Source organism: Entelurus aequoreus, linkage group LG25 (assembly GCF_033978785.1).
Source record: "Entelurus aequoreus isolate RoL-2023_Sb linkage group LG25, RoL_Eaeq_v1.1, whole genome shotgun sequence".
NCBI classification, from domain to species: Eukaryota; Metazoa; Chordata; class Actinopteri; order Syngnathiformes; family Syngnathidae; genus Entelurus; species Entelurus aequoreus.
The window spans coordinates 16423086-16438494 of NC_084755.1; the positions used below are offsets into that span (position 1 = coordinate 16423086).

The 15409-nt window shown below is 39.1% G+C and overlaps 1 protein-coding gene across 2 annotated transcripts in view; it reads left to right on the forward strand.

Annotated features, from left to right (window-relative positions):
* The window catches only part of rnf213a (ring finger protein 213a), an 80875-nt gene that overhangs the window by 60053 nt on the left and 5413 nt on the right, over window positions 1–15409 (forward strand). For both annotated transcript variants that reach the window (XM_062036838.1, XM_062036837.1), the window contains exons 52-65: window positions 2457–2532; window positions 2629–2663; window positions 2754–2854; window positions 6182–6338; window positions 6458–6632; window positions 6785–6870; window positions 6952–7194; window positions 10179–10311; window positions 12363–12446; window positions 12532–12712; window positions 13638–13839; window positions 13913–13990; window positions 14067–14264; window positions 14367–14456. In XM_062036838.1, coding sequence (XP_061892822.1) covers window positions 2457–2532; window positions 2629–2663; window positions 2754–2854; window positions 6182–6338; window positions 6458–6632; window positions 6785–6870; window positions 6952–7194; window positions 10179–10311; window positions 12363–12446; window positions 12532–12712; window positions 13638–13839; window positions 13913–13990; window positions 14067–14264; window positions 14367–14456 — 1839 coding nt within the window. The remainder of the gene's footprint in view (window positions 1–2456; window positions 2533–2628; window positions 2664–2753; window positions 2855–6181; window positions 6339–6457; window positions 6633–6784; window positions 6871–6951; window positions 7195–10178; window positions 10312–12362; window positions 12447–12531; window positions 12713–13637; window positions 13840–13912; window positions 13991–14066; window positions 14265–14366; window positions 14457–15409) is intronic.

Consider the following 15409-nt stretch of genomic DNA (forward strand, 5'->3'; position numbering starts at 1 on the left):
CACAAAATAATGATAAATATGAGGCGTATTTGTCCTAAACATTTAACTAAAAATCACAATTTTGATGTCTTTAAGACACTGGAGAGTTGAGTGTCCACATTCTGGGGCAAGTAGTCCCTGAATTGTCGGCAAGGCCATAGCACCAAATTCTGGACCCCCACACACGAGACTCCTAAAGGGCCCCCATATTCCACCCTCAACCCAATGCCGCCGCCCCATACAAACGTGGTATGTTTACATGCACTAAAAAACGAATTATTGCATAGTTGTTGTTTTTTAAGATGGGACTAAAATATCATAACAAAACATATTTTGTTTAGTTTTTTTTTTTTACAAAAAAGTGCTTACAAGTTAGTTTAGTTAGTTATTCATTAGTTAGTCATTCGCTATATGCCAAGTTTTCCTTTACTTCAGAGGGTAAAGTAAAGATTATCTGATGCAATTTATGTAATTAATCCTATGTAAAAAATATACAACATAAAGTAGCAAGAAACACATCAATAATGAATAAAGCAAAACGTGTTCTAGACCAAAAATCACTTAATATTCTCTACTGCTCGCTAGTGTTATCATATCTGAGTTATTGTGTAGAAATATGGGGAAACAACTACAAATGTGCGCTTCATTCACTAAATGTGTTACAAAAAAGATCAATTAGAATAATACATAATGTTGGATATAGAGAACATACAAACCCTTTATTCATTAAATCACAATTATTGAAATTCAATGATTTAGTGCATTCGCAAACAGCTAAAATTGTGTATAAATCAAACTATTATGTGCTACCCATGTACAACAATTCTTCTCAACAAAAGAGGAGAAATATAACCTAAGAGGAAAATCTAATTTAAAACATTTGTATGCTCGTACAACACTTAAAACCTTTAGTATATCAGTATGTGAAATAAAATTATGGAATGGATTAACCAAAGAAATCAAACAAAGCACCAACATGATTCAGTTTAAGAGACTGTTCAAACTACAAATGTTCACAAAGTACACAGAACAAGAGGGGGGGCGGCATGGCGTAGTGGGTAGAGCGGCCGTGCCAGAAACCTGAGGGTTGCAGGTTCACTCCCCGCCTCTTACCATCCAAAATCGCTGCCGTTGTGTCCTTGGGCAGGACACTTCACCCTTGCCCCCGGTGCCACTCACACAGGTGAATGAATGATGAATGAATGAGTTGTAAAAATGAATGATGGGTTCTCACTTCTCTGTGAAGCGCTTTGAGTGTCTAGAAAAGTGCTATATAAATCTAATCCCTTATTATTATTATTATTATTTATTATTAAGAATTATGACGAACATCTTGAACGCTTTTTTTCTCTTTTTTTTAAAATTGAGACAAAGATTATTTATGTATTTACTATTTGTTTGCTTACCATAATATTTTATAATTGATCTGTTCACTGTTCTGTTACAGAGAACAAGGAAATTGGATAAAATTGCTATGGTATGAAAAGGGGTAGGATTAAATAAGCTCTGCTTCTTCCTACTCCTTTTTGGGCGTGCTGTAATGAAACAACAGCACATCCAAAATATATTGTATTGTATTATGATGCAATGTAATACGATACCATTGCATTGTATCGTATTACGATGCAATGTAATACGATACCATTACATTGTATCGTATGCATGTTCAAAATAAACTGAAACTAAACGGAACTGAACTGATACATTTAGGATTAGCATCAGTGGATAACAATCCATCCATTTTCTACCGCTTGTCCCTTTTCGGTTCACGGGGGGTGCTGGAGCCTATCTCCGCTGCATAACTGTGGAAAACACAGATCATAATAATACATCATTATTATTACGATCATATTATTATTAGTGCGTCCCCCAGGAGTTAAGTCTCCCCGTCTTGAAAAACTAGTGACACCTATGGTTGTAACTTTAATCGAAGGTCTTTGAACGCACCACAGTTATGTGCAAATAGATGCAAAAGTGAAACTTGTACACACCTTTCTTTTATGCTGCCATAGATAGATTTAGATGTATTTTAAATTTTTATTCCATCACCTCATGCTTGCTGATGCTGTCTGTGAATGCTTAAAGGTGAGCTTTGATGATGTTGTGATGTCTGTGGTGAGTGACGTGTTCACAGTTGGGTTTTCTACTATCTAGCTGGAACGAACCATTTTGTATTTTTGATTGGGTGTTATAGGTAGTGATGGACATTCTTTTTTGATTTAAGGAACCTTATTGTTACTTTCACATATTTATTTTTATATTAACATTTATGATGATATGTAAAAAAAAATCTTCAAACTTTACAATAGCCCAAGGGCCCCTCTGTGTGATCCCCCGCCCGCCACATTTGGACACCTCTGACGTCGGTCTGGGCAACTTTAGGACTGTTGAGATTTAAAGATTGCATTGCATATTAAATTGTTCAGCTGCTTTTGGTGTAGCCGCAGTGATGAGAAATTATTTGTTCTCATTTTTAGGCTGCCTTCCTGCCTACCATGCCCCAAGACAAGTTAGCAGATGCGATGCAAGCTCTGCCGGGAATGCGGTGGTACTGTAAGTAAGAAAAAACGTTTTGATTCAAAATAATGTGGCTGTTGAATGTCATTTTCCTGGAAATCTAATTAAACAATTGTTACGTTCCTGTTTCAGATTGTCCAAATGGACACCCCTGTATTGTTAGCGAAGTATGTTGTATTTACTCTATTCCAAAGATCTACAGTATCTGGATATCTGTTTTTATATTTAAAGTGTTTATTGTCTCTTTGTGTGACTAGTGTGGCAGGCCTGTGGAAGAAAAACGTTGCTATGACTGTGGTGCTCTTATTGGTGGGACCAACCACAATCCTGTACCAAATTTTAAACTTGTTGAAAACCAGTAAGTCGCCTGTATTTTAACAATCATGCCGTCCCTCCAGGATTTTGTGAGCATTTTTTTTTTTGCAATGACGTTTGTTAAAAATGACTTTCCTTCCCTTCACTTTGTTTTAGACTTACTAAAAAAATTTTTTTCTTGATTTTCAAGGTTTTCTCATTTGAAAAACATTTCATAAATTGAAACCATAATTTTAATAACATTAATAAGCCTAGCAGGTATAAAAGGGATTGCACTGCTATCGCCGACTGCTCGGACTCAAATGAATCCAAGAGGGCAAAGTTTTAACTTCTTAAGTGTCTTGCAAGAAAAAAGAGGTGTTCAAGGCCTACTGAAATGAAATGTTCTTATTTAAACGGGGATAGCAGATCCATTCTATGTGTCATACTTTATCATTTCGCGATATTGCCATATTTTTGCTGAAAGGATTTAGTAGAGAACATCGACGATAAAGTTCGCAACCTTTGGTCGCTGATAAAAAAGCCTTGCCTGTACCGGAAGTAGCGTGATGTCACAAGGGCTCCTCACATTTGCACATTGTTTACACCAGCAGCGAGAGCGATTCGGACCGAGAAAGCGACGATTATCCCATTAATTTGAGCGAGGATGAAAGATTCGTGGATGAGGAAAGTGAGAGTGAAGGATTAGAGTGCAGTGCAGGACGTATCTTTTTTCGCTCTGACCGTAACTTAGGTACAAGGGCTCATTGGATTCCACACTTTCTCCTTTTTCTATTGTGGATCACGGATTTGTATTTTAAACCACCTCGGATACTATATCCTCTTGAAAATGAGAGTCGAGAACACGAAATGGACATTCACAGTGACTTTTATCTCCATGACAATACATCGGCGAAGCACTTTAGCTACGGAGCTAACATGATAGCATCATGCTTAACTGCAGATAGAAACAGAAGAAATAAGCCCCTGACTGGAAGGATAGACCGAAGATCAACAATACTACCAAACCCTGGACCTGTAACCACACGGTTAATGCTGTCCAGCCTGGCGAAGCCTAGCAATGCTGTTGCTAACGAAGCTAACTTAGCTACGGGACCTCGACAGAGCTATGCTAAAAACATTAGCTCTCCACCTACACCAGCCCTCATCTGCTCATCACCACCCGTGCTCACCTGCGTTCCAGCGATCGACGGCGCGACGAAAGACTTCACCACGATGATCGGTGCGGTCGGCGACCCGGAGACGGAGGAAGTCAACCCAGACACCGGTGAGGATAGCGGCGCGGCGGCGGACGGCGTTGTAGCTTTCGACGACACCCCGGCCGCTATCAGAGTCGGCAAGAAACATATATTTCCCCAAAGTTACGTACGGGACATGCACATAGCGGCACGCACGTACGGGCAAGCGATCAAATGTTTGGAAGCCAAAGCTGTACTCACGGTAGCGCATCTGCTATCCAACTCAAAGTCCTCCTGGTTGTGTTGCTGTAGCCAGCCGCTAATACACCGATCCCACCTACAGCTTTCTTTTTTGCAGTCTCCATTGTTAATTGAACAAATTGCAAAAGATTCACCAACACAGATGTCCAGAATACTGTGGAATTATGTGGTGAAAACAGACGACTTAAACTGGCCACCGTGCTATTCCAAAATGTCTGCTTCAACCTGTGACGTCACGTGCAAACGTCATCATACCGAGACGCTTTCAGCCGGATATTTCCCGGGAAATTTAAAATTGCACTTTATAAGTTAACCCGACCATATTGGCATGTGTTGCAATGTTAAGATTTCATCATTGATATATAAACTATCAGACTGCGCGGTCGGTAGTAGTGGGTTTCAGTAGGCCTTTAAGGTCAAATACAACTAAAAGCATAGAATAAATAAAACAATTTTCCAGGACAATACTGTTGACCAATATTTTAATGTTACTGCTGATTTAATGTAATATGTATATAAAGCATTAGCTTAAGTAAACAATTTTTTATTGTTCAATCTTATTGCTCCCAGACCATTCTCCGTGTTGCTGTTTAAAAAATTCACGACACCTCTGTGGTGAAGTCACAAAATAGTGGCGCAGTCAAACGATTACAGTTTTAAAATCCAATTAATCACAATTTTGCTTTTTCAATAATCACCATTAATCCCAGTAAATTACCTGGTTGCATAATTTAAATTTACTTTAAAGAAATACATATATTTTTTATACTAATGCAATTTTATTGTTAGAATGTCCCACAGGATATATATACACTACCGTTAAAAAGTTTGGGGTCACATTGAAATGTCCTTATTTTTTAAGGAAAAGCACTGTACTTTTCAATGAAGATAACTTTAAACTAGTCTTAACTTTAAAGAAATACACTCTATACATTGCTAATGTGGTAAATGACTATTCTAGCTGCAAATGTCTGGTTTTTGGTGCAATATATACATAGGTGTATAGAGGCCCATTTCCAGCAACTATCACTCCAGTGTTCTAATGGTACAATGTGTTTGCTCATTGGCTCAGAAGGCTAATTGATAATTAGAAAACCCTTGTGCAATCATGTTCACACATCTGAAAACAGTTTAGCTCGTTATAGAAGCTACAAAACTGACCTTCCTTTGAGCAGATTGAGTTTCTGGAGCATCACATTTGTGGGGTCAATTAAACGCTCAAAATGGCCAGAAAAAGAGAACTTTCATCTGAAACTCGACAGTCTATTCTTGTTCTTAGAAATTAAGGCTATTCCGCAAAATTGTTTGGGTGACCCCAAACTTTTGAACGGTAGTGTATATATTTTTATTTTCATCTTCATTTATTTTTTATTTGATCAAAAGTGTTCGTGCCTCTCTATAGATGTGTATTAGCGCTAGTGTAACTTTGTTTTCGTTCTGTGCAGATTGTGCCAAAATAATGTCCGTTTTAAACCAGGGAGGAGGAATGAAACACACGGTTCAGTAGAGTCTTTGCAAATAAATCACAGTGACATTTTCAATAGTAATACTGGTCAATTGTTGCATTCCGAGTCTGCACTGACGTATGCATTGACCTGGTTACTGACCATGTAACAACCTGCTCTGTCTTTTCGGTAACCATCCACGGTTAGGATAAAGAAGCATACGCACTCAAAATAAACTGCCTGATTAATCGGCGTCCTTACATTATTAATGCTGTTTTGTGTTTAAACACATGAGCTAACTTTGACAACCCTACAAAATACGCAAAAAAACATGTGTGGAGGAAATACTTTAGATAATAGGTAGCCAAATTGGGTCAATTTGTGCAAAAATATGCAAAATCCTGGAAGCCTTGATTGTAGAAGATAAAAGATATCTAAAAGTCTTACTGCGTAGTTGACATTTATCTTTGTCTCGTTGTCTTTCAGAGGCGACCGCACTCATCCAGGCCACATCCTGGGCAACCCCAGTCGAAGGAACAATGCAGACATGATGGACAATGGTCATCTATCTCCTGTTGCCTTCACAATTATCCGCATGCTAACTCACATGGCCATGCTGCTTGGCGCCTGCAGCTCCACCGAGGTAGCATGACTAAATGTTCACTTTCGGGCCTATTTGTTTCATACTTGACGCCTGGCAGCAGGAATATCGGTAAGATGAGATCCTTGATGATATCTGTTTTTTGCATCTTGTTTTCACAGGCTATCACTTCTATCATCAAGCCTACGGTCACAGACCCAGGGTCATTTCTACTTGCTCACCTGCAAAAAGACATAGAGCATCTTGTCAAATGTCTGCGCAAAGGGACAGATGACGCAGTCAGTACAGTTCACCTGCTGCTCGGTAGCCTTCTGAAACCTCAGGAGTCCCAAAACTGTAAGACAAAACTCATTCTGTCTCTTCAGTTTTTTTCTTGACTCTGATAACTGCAGTACGATTCCCACAAACAGTATAATGTTACGCTTTGGTTTGTTTGTTGTATTGAGCAATTCCTACCTTGGTTCAATCTTGTCTGACCATTCTTTCAGCGACCGATTACCGGTTACTTTCCACCAAAGTAATGAGAAGTGAATGGGAGGTCCAAATGAGCAAAATCATCATGCCTAAGCTGATGGTACAGTGTATTTTGATGATCTTAAACTAGACCCTCAGAAATGAATCTTCTTTTAATCAGTGCTTCATTGTGCCTCTGCAGCTTTTGGATCGACAGCTTAAGGAAATGAACATATTAATCCAGAACGACAACTCCAATCCCGTCATGAGGCTGCTGTGTGACAATCCAGGCTTCTTCTTGGCGTCACTTCCAACAAATTCCCACATCCAGAGTTCAGCTTTGTGGAGCTGCAGGGAGAAAGTCTCTCTACTGCACCTTACACATGTGGTGGAGCTGAGTGACGGAAAAGACAACCTGCCTGTGTTATGGACATTTCTCAACAGGGTCAGTAAACTTGGTTATAGTGGCTTTATTTACTGTACAGAACTGTAATGGAATTTGGACGCTCAGTCCATAACGATTTGGCTTTGCGGCTAGATCGTTGAACCCTTGTGCAACCCTAGGGCCCAAAATGGAAATTAAATGTGTCCCTTATGTGATGTTCAGTTTGAAGGTTAGCAGTCTAAAATGTTGCCTAAAGTTGTTTTTTTTATTAATGATTAATTATGTTTGCAAATTTGTTAGAATAGGATATAAACATAAAATACACACACTTTATCTTAAATCTCTTTCAGCCCTATTGACTCCCATTATAACTGCTATTTTTAAGAGACTGTCGTTCTGATAAATTGTTTTGCGTTTTCCATGAAAACCGAAATGAATGTCATTCATGCCGAATGAAAAAATTGAAAATATTGTTATGATGCAATTGTGCCCCTTAACCACCAGATCGCGCCAGAAAACCATGAGCGTAATTCTCAAAGCTTTTTAAGTTAAAGGCCTACTGAAATGAATTTTTTTTTTATTTAAACGGGAATAGCAGATCCATTCTATGTGTCATACTTGATCATTTTGCGATATTGACATATTTTTGCTGAAAGGATTTAGTATAGAACAACGTCGATAAAGTTCGCAACTTTTGGTCTCTGATAAAAAAAAACCTTGCCCCTACCGGAAGTAGCGTGACGTTGTCAGTTGTTCACTCCCTCATATTTTCCTATTGTTTTCAACGCAGCTAGAGCGATTCGGACGATTACCCCATTAATTTGAGCGAGGATGAAAGATTTGTGGACGAGGAACGTTAGAGTGACAGACTAGAATGCAGTGAAATACATATTTTTTTTCGCTCTGACCGTAACTTAGGTACAAGCTGACTCATTGGATTCCACACTTTCTCCTTTTTCTATTGTGGATCACGGATTTGTATTTTAAACCACCTCGGATACTATATCCTCTTGAAAATGAGAGTCGAGAACGCGAAATGGACATTCAGTGCCTTTTATCTCCACGACAATACATCGGCAAAATGCTTTAGCTACGAGCTAACGTGATAGCATCGTGCTTTAACTGCATATAGAAACAAAAAAATAAACCCCTGACTGGAAGGATAGATAGAAAATCGACAATACTATTAAACCGTGGACATGTAAATACACGGTTAATGCTTTCCAGGCTGGCGAAGGTTAACAATGCTGTGCTAACGACGCCATTGAAGCTAACTTAGCAACCGGATCGCACAGAGCTATGCTAAAAACATTAGCTCTCCACCTACGCCCGCCAGCCCTCATCTGCTCATCAACACCCGTGCTCACCTGCGTTCCAGCGATCGGCGGAAGGACGAAGGACTTCACCCGATGCGTTTGGCGGCCCGGAGACGTAGGAAGTCAAGCTGAGGTCGGCGGCTAGCGCGTCTGCTCTCCAGCAAAGTCCTCCTGGTTGTGTTGCTGTAGTCCGCTGCTAATACACCGATCCCACCTACAACTGTCTTTTTTGCAGCCTTCATTGTTCATTAAACAAATTGCAAAAGATGTCCAGAATACTGTGGAATTATGAAATGAAAACAGAGCTTTTTGTATAGGATTCTACGGGGTACCATAACTTCCGTTAAACTGACTTCGTCACGCGCATACGTCATCATACCGCGACGTTTCAGCCGGATATTTCCCGGGAAATTTTAAATGTCACTTTATAAGTTAACCCAGCCGTATTGGCATGTGTTGCAATGTTAAGATTTCATCATTGATATATAAACTATCAGACTGCGTGGTCGGTAGTAGTGGCTTTCAGTAGGCCTTTAAAGTATCACTGATAGTCACACACACTAGGTGTGGTGAAATTACCCTCTGCATTTGACCCATCCCCTTGTTACACGCCCTGGAAGGTGAGAGGAGCAGTGAGCAGCAGCGGTGGCCGCACTCGGGAATCATTTTGGCGTTGAGTGCCAAGCAGGGAGGTAATGGGTTTTTCGATTGATTCATTGAGGAGTTTATTGACATCTTAAAGAATAGAATCCATGTAATGCTTTACAAAGGCAAATGGATGTCACAAAAAGCCAAAAGGCTTGTTTCCATTGTGGTCCATTAAATATTCATCACATTTGATACATTCAATAATAAAATATATATAACCTGTAACTTGTATATAAAAAAATACGTTAAAAAAAATGGATAACTTATGTACATATAGACAGTATACATGTCAGGTGATTTGAAAAACAATATATACAAAAAATGGGGCCTGGGGGGGTATATATACACTATGTACATGACACTATGTACATGACTATGCACATGTTGACTCCAAGACTGCAAAACAGAATTAGAAAATATATATACACTATAACCACATATAAACCTGTTTGATGCTTTGTCAATTTTGGTTCAGATCAGGTAGAGGTTGAGCTGAGCCATGATTTTATAGCAGTTTTAAAATTTAGTAGGGAAGTTCGAATTTTAAGGTCTGTTGGTAGTGCATTCCACTGTGTGGTGGCAAAATAGTAGAATGCATTTTTTCCCATGAGAGCCTTGAATTTGGGGCGGACGAGGTCTGGGGAACTCCCTCTCATGTAATACCTGTGAGCATCACTTAGTCTGGTGAAATAGTTCGACAGGTACTTGGAGACAGTTTCTCTGAGTATTTTGAATACCAGGCACATTGCAATTTGGTGTACTCTTTCCTCAACTCTAAGCCATCCCAATTTGGTAAAGTGGGCTTGAGTTAGGTGAGTCCTGTATTGGAGGTTGAGCAGGAGTCTCACCAGCTTGTTTTGGGAAGTTTGCAGTTTTGTTTTTAGTGGCTTGGGGATACTGGTGAACCATGAGGTTTTATTCCACCTATGGATGAACCCAACCCCCTCCCAACATGTTTTCATATTATGTAATCATTTTAGAAATATCTTTTAAAAAGCTATTGACCACATTTTTTTAAGTAGGCCTACATTCTAAAAGGATTGATTTTTCAAACTTGAGCACTTTATTTGTTTGTATCAGGAAGCAGAGCTGCGACTGGTGAGGCACCTCCCTGACATCCTCACCCTCCAGAAAGAACTGGTTAAGAAGTTTCAAAACCTGAGTGAAATTACGTGCGGCACCATCGTGGAGTTTCTCCACAGCCAGAAAGAAGGTAATGAAACCAAAGCTTCTTTTAGGGCCGATGGTCAATTTAATTCAAATTAAAACCATAACCAACCATGGTCATGTACAGTACTATGATCAAGCGCTGACTGGCCTCCCTGGATGAGGACACCCTTCACATTTAGCATATCTGTTGTCTTCTCCGGGGACAATAAATGACAGAAATGAGATTTAGTTCTACTTTTAGAGTAGCCAGTGTACAGTTTGTTGCGAAATACAGATTAACTATCCACTAAAAATGAGTAAACACACAACCTTTATCGTCAAAAAAGCTGGCAACACAAGTATGTAGACATCACAACAAACATGTCAACATTGTGGCCAAAGTCGGAATATTTAGTGTGAGCACCCTTAGATAACACTGCCTCAATCCTCCTGGGCATAGAGTAAGGCCTGGGCAGATAATCAAATAAATCAACTTATCAAACAAAAATTTAAATGACCTTGATCATTTTGCTGGCATTGATAAATTGCCATGTCAGTTTGTGTTTTGTTTTTGTCGTCTCTTGCTTCCAGAGTGCAAGAGGGTTCACTCAGTGCATGGCTCTGCGCACCCAAGCGCCTTTATTCAATAGCAATTAAATGGAACAGCGTGAATCTTCTTGTCAGTCATCCACTATCTTTGTGTCAGTGAGTGTAGGTGGGGGCTGCTAGTTAACTAGTTACTCACTGCTTCGCACATCGCTATTGGGAAACATCGCAAGGGAACAAAAACCTGGAAGAAAACAGATGATTGCAAGGCCAAATGTCCAATTGTGGGAATATTTCAGTTTTAAAACGAGTGAGCAAGACGAATACATCAACACGGATGAATGAGCCAGTGTAATTCTATAATTTTCATTTATTATAATTTGTTGGAAAGTGATGACAACAAAACAAACCACCCGACAAAACTGCTTTCCAAGATGATTACAATGGTAGAAATAATACTAATGTGAAATAAAAATGTATTGCCTTTGAAATGGTTACTTGCATTATTTATATTATTTTTAATATATAATGATTATGTTAGTGTTTAATTTAGTCTCAAAATAAAGGGAGCAATCATTTGTGGGACAATATATCAAACAACGGTCATACATGGAATTCACAAGTTTTTAGTGGAATGCTCTTCCAGTCCTTCATGATGACACCACAGAGCTGATGGATGTTAAACATATGCGCTCACCCATCTTCTATGTCAAAAAAAGAAAAAATTGTTTAAACCTTTTTTTTTTTTTATAACACATTCCGTCTTTTGTACATTTTGACAAACCAAAAAGTTGTGTCCAAATGTATTCTCATTCTTTCTCAACACAAGTTACAGTGTTCTAAGTCTACAGGTTTTTTTTTAAATTACGCTAAATGTTATCAGGGTCCTAAAGAATGGTTTAAAAAGTGTTTCTTCAAAATTGTTAGCAATGTGAGTACTTTGTAAAATGTAAACCTTGCTGATACTAGGGCTGTGAATGTTTGGGCACCACACGATTCTATTCGTGAGGGTAATGGTTTGTTTCAGAATCTATTCTCGAGTCCAAACAATTCTAGATTCATAATCAATACATTTTTTAATAACATTGGGTGCCCGTTCTATGATTAACTACATTCCTCGGTAAAATAAATAGCTTTGATAAAGTTCTGTGTTACTTAAAAGAAAACTAGTTTTGTTTAATAAAATTCTACCCAAACATTTAATAAAGTCAAATACAAATAAGGTAACAAGAGAAGTATCCCACACGTCTCTTTTCTAAAGTAAATCTGTACAGCAGATATTGGCATCTACATCAACAATATGATTTGCCTAAGTGGCTGGACAGGACAGATTAATTTAAAAACAATTTTTTTTTAAATTATTTGATTTGTTTAAATCGATTATGAATCTTTACAAATAAGAATTGTGATTCATTCGATAATCTTTTTTTTTTTACACCCCTAGCTGCTAGCCAGTAAAAATTTTAGTTTTTAGGCCTGCATAAACTAAGTTTAATGTCAACCATGATTAATGATATAATTCATAATTTGCTGAAATAATTTACTGACACTTTCTACTTTTTGGTCTAGCTTCATTAAAAGCCTGGTATGAGAAACATATCAACATCTTCTTGACTACCTGGAATCAGCTCAGAACCTCTTTGGCAACCAAAAGTAAATCCTAATTCTCATGATAATATACAATATAATTTAAATGTACTACATTTTCCAATCTGACCACCCACATGTTGTCACTCAGGTGAGATCAAGCTGCCCGACGAGTTCTGTCAGAAGGACCTTGACACCTACAGTGACCTTAAGGTCCTGTTTCCTCAGCGACAAGGACCCGGGCTGTGCTCTACAGCCCTTGTTAGCTACCTCATCGCCCTGCACAATGACATGGTCTACTGTGTGGACAAGCACATGGGAGAGGAGACCAGGTGAGGGCGCTCTTTGCTCACTTTCCGAGGAAGGAAACATACTTTCACGCCTGCTCCACTTATTTGTACTGTACATGGCTAGATACATTGCAGTTTATATAGAATTGTAATATTGCAATTTACTCAAAGATGGAGCTATTTGACCATACCAGGATAGGGGTGAAGATGAGTTTTGCAGTCAGAAGAAAAGTATTCTCCTCCTCAGTGACGTAGCACCTAATTCTAGGCCCCCATACACACACTTGATATATTTACATGCACTAAAAAACTAATTATTGCATGGATTTTTTTAAACACATGTAAAAACCATAGTTAGGTTTTTGAATGTTTAAAAGATCGGATTAAAAAATCGAGAATATATCTCATACCCCTAAATAAATGTATATGTGTATATATATACTGTATATGTGTGTGTGTGTACACTGAACAAAAGTATAAACGCAACACATTTGTTTTGGCTCCCATTTTTCACGAGTTGAACTGAAAGATCCAAAACGTTTACTATATACACAAAAGACCTTTTCCTCTCAAATATTGTTCACAAATCTGTCTAAATCTGTTAGTGAGTACTTCTTCTTTGCCAAGACAACCCATCCCACCTCGCTGGTGTGGCGTATCAAGATGCTGATTAAACAGCATGGTTATTGCACAGGTGTGCCTTAGGCTGTATAAAGATTTATTGAATTGTTTACCTTTCTTCTATCACCCATCCCTGTTCCAAAATGCTGATGATTTGTGTGACTGCTTAAAGGTTAGCTTTGATGACGTTATGACATCTGTGTTGTGTGAAGTGTTCCAAACCAGGTTTGCTTCTCGTAGTCTTTGACATTCTGTATATTTGATTCAGTCAACCTTATTATTGAGCTTTCATGCTATATTTTTTAATTTTATATTAACATTTCTGCTTCTCCTTCCTGTCCCCCAGCTACAAAGTCAGCCCTGCAGATTTGACTGACCTGCATGTGATCCACTATGAGCTGGAGAGGGACATCATGTCAATGATTCTTTCCAACTCCCAGTACAGCATAGAGCGGGGCCAGGAGACCCTTCACGAATATGATTTACCTAAGATCCAGATGCAGATTATCTCCCGCGTTCTCCTGGGCAAACCGCTTATTTATCTGAATGTGAGTGCATGGCACCAAGCGCAATCAAAAAGACAGGGTTCCACTGACTGTTTTTTTTTTTTTTTCCTCGCAGGGAATCCCAACACTTGTGAACAGGCACGAACGCAACTACCAGATCATCCTGAAAGACGTCAGAGAAAAAGTCAAACAAGCGAGTATCGCTCCCGTGTTTAAGGTGTCACATCGTTTGTTCCTCTCCTGATTTTTTACTGCTTGTGTGCCGACAGGAGACTCTCCCGGCTCTGACTGCGTTGGATCTGGCCAGGGATCTGCACAACTACAGCGAGGCGTGTGAGGCCCTCTCCACTTTGGAATTGGTCCTCGGTTTCCTTGCCGTGGCTGGGGGAGACCCTCACATGCAGCTGTCCTCCTACCTGGAGGAGGTGCTCCAGATGGGAAGCCAGATTTCTGAGCATATCCTCAAGGTCGGCTGTTCCGAAGTGTTGCTTCTTTTTATTGTCGTGCCTTTTCACCCACTTCCTCTCTGGACAGATTTGTTTAATCGTAACTTCTTTTGTGTGTCGCAGGTCCTGAGCCTGTTCTCTTTAAAGCATTGTGTTGTACTGTGGCAGCTGCTGACCTCTCTCAAATCAGACAATATGCTGATCCTCAAAAAGGTAATGTTCAAAGTCAATACAATACATATAAAAACCTGAAAGGGGGCATGTTTGGATTTTTTCCCTACATTTAAAACACTTCGTTGTGGTCTACATAACATGTAATTGTGGTTCTTTGGTCAAAATTTTGCAAAGATTATGTTTTACAGACCTTCTTCAAGTCGCTTTCTGACTGTCTCTTGAGAATGCGCCATTTTGTGGGCGGTCTTATTTACGTGCGAATCTCTCCTCCAGTCAAAGCCCCCTTCAACTGCTTAGATTTAAGTTAGTACTTTTTATGAGAAATGGCAACAGCAAAGTATTTTAGTATATACTATATGTGCAATGTACAAACTTGTCTGCCCCACAACAAGAGCATACAGAGACATAAGGAATTTACTGACTACAACTTTGGACTACATTTGGATAAAAATGGCGGACTCACGCTAAGCTCTTTGAGTTAACTTCTACCATATATGGAGATACCCGTTGACCTAACGAAAGCAAAATACATCACAATCGTCTCAAAGTCCAAAGCGCTCATTTGGAGCAAGTTTGGAGAAAGGCAAGATTGTTTTATAAATATCTCAGCCATGCTTGCATGGTTTTATGTCAAATTTTCAGGAATAATGGGTATCCCAAATACACAAAAACAGGTACCAACAAGTAAAAAAAAGTTGGTTTTGCATAATATGATTCCTTTAAAATGTTTGCCTTCCAAAATAAAATAAATTAATTTGTACCCGACCTTCCGCCCGAATGCAGCTGAGATAGGCTCCAGCACCCCCCGCGAACCCGAAAAGGACAAGCTGTAGAAAATAGATGGACGGATGGATAATTGATCACCATTAAAAAAATTATCCACAGCCAAACATGTAAAAGTAACAGCTATTAATGATAAAAAAATGCAGCTGAGATAGGCTCCAGCACCCCCCGCGAACCTGAAAGGGACAAGCAGTAGAAAATGGATGGAT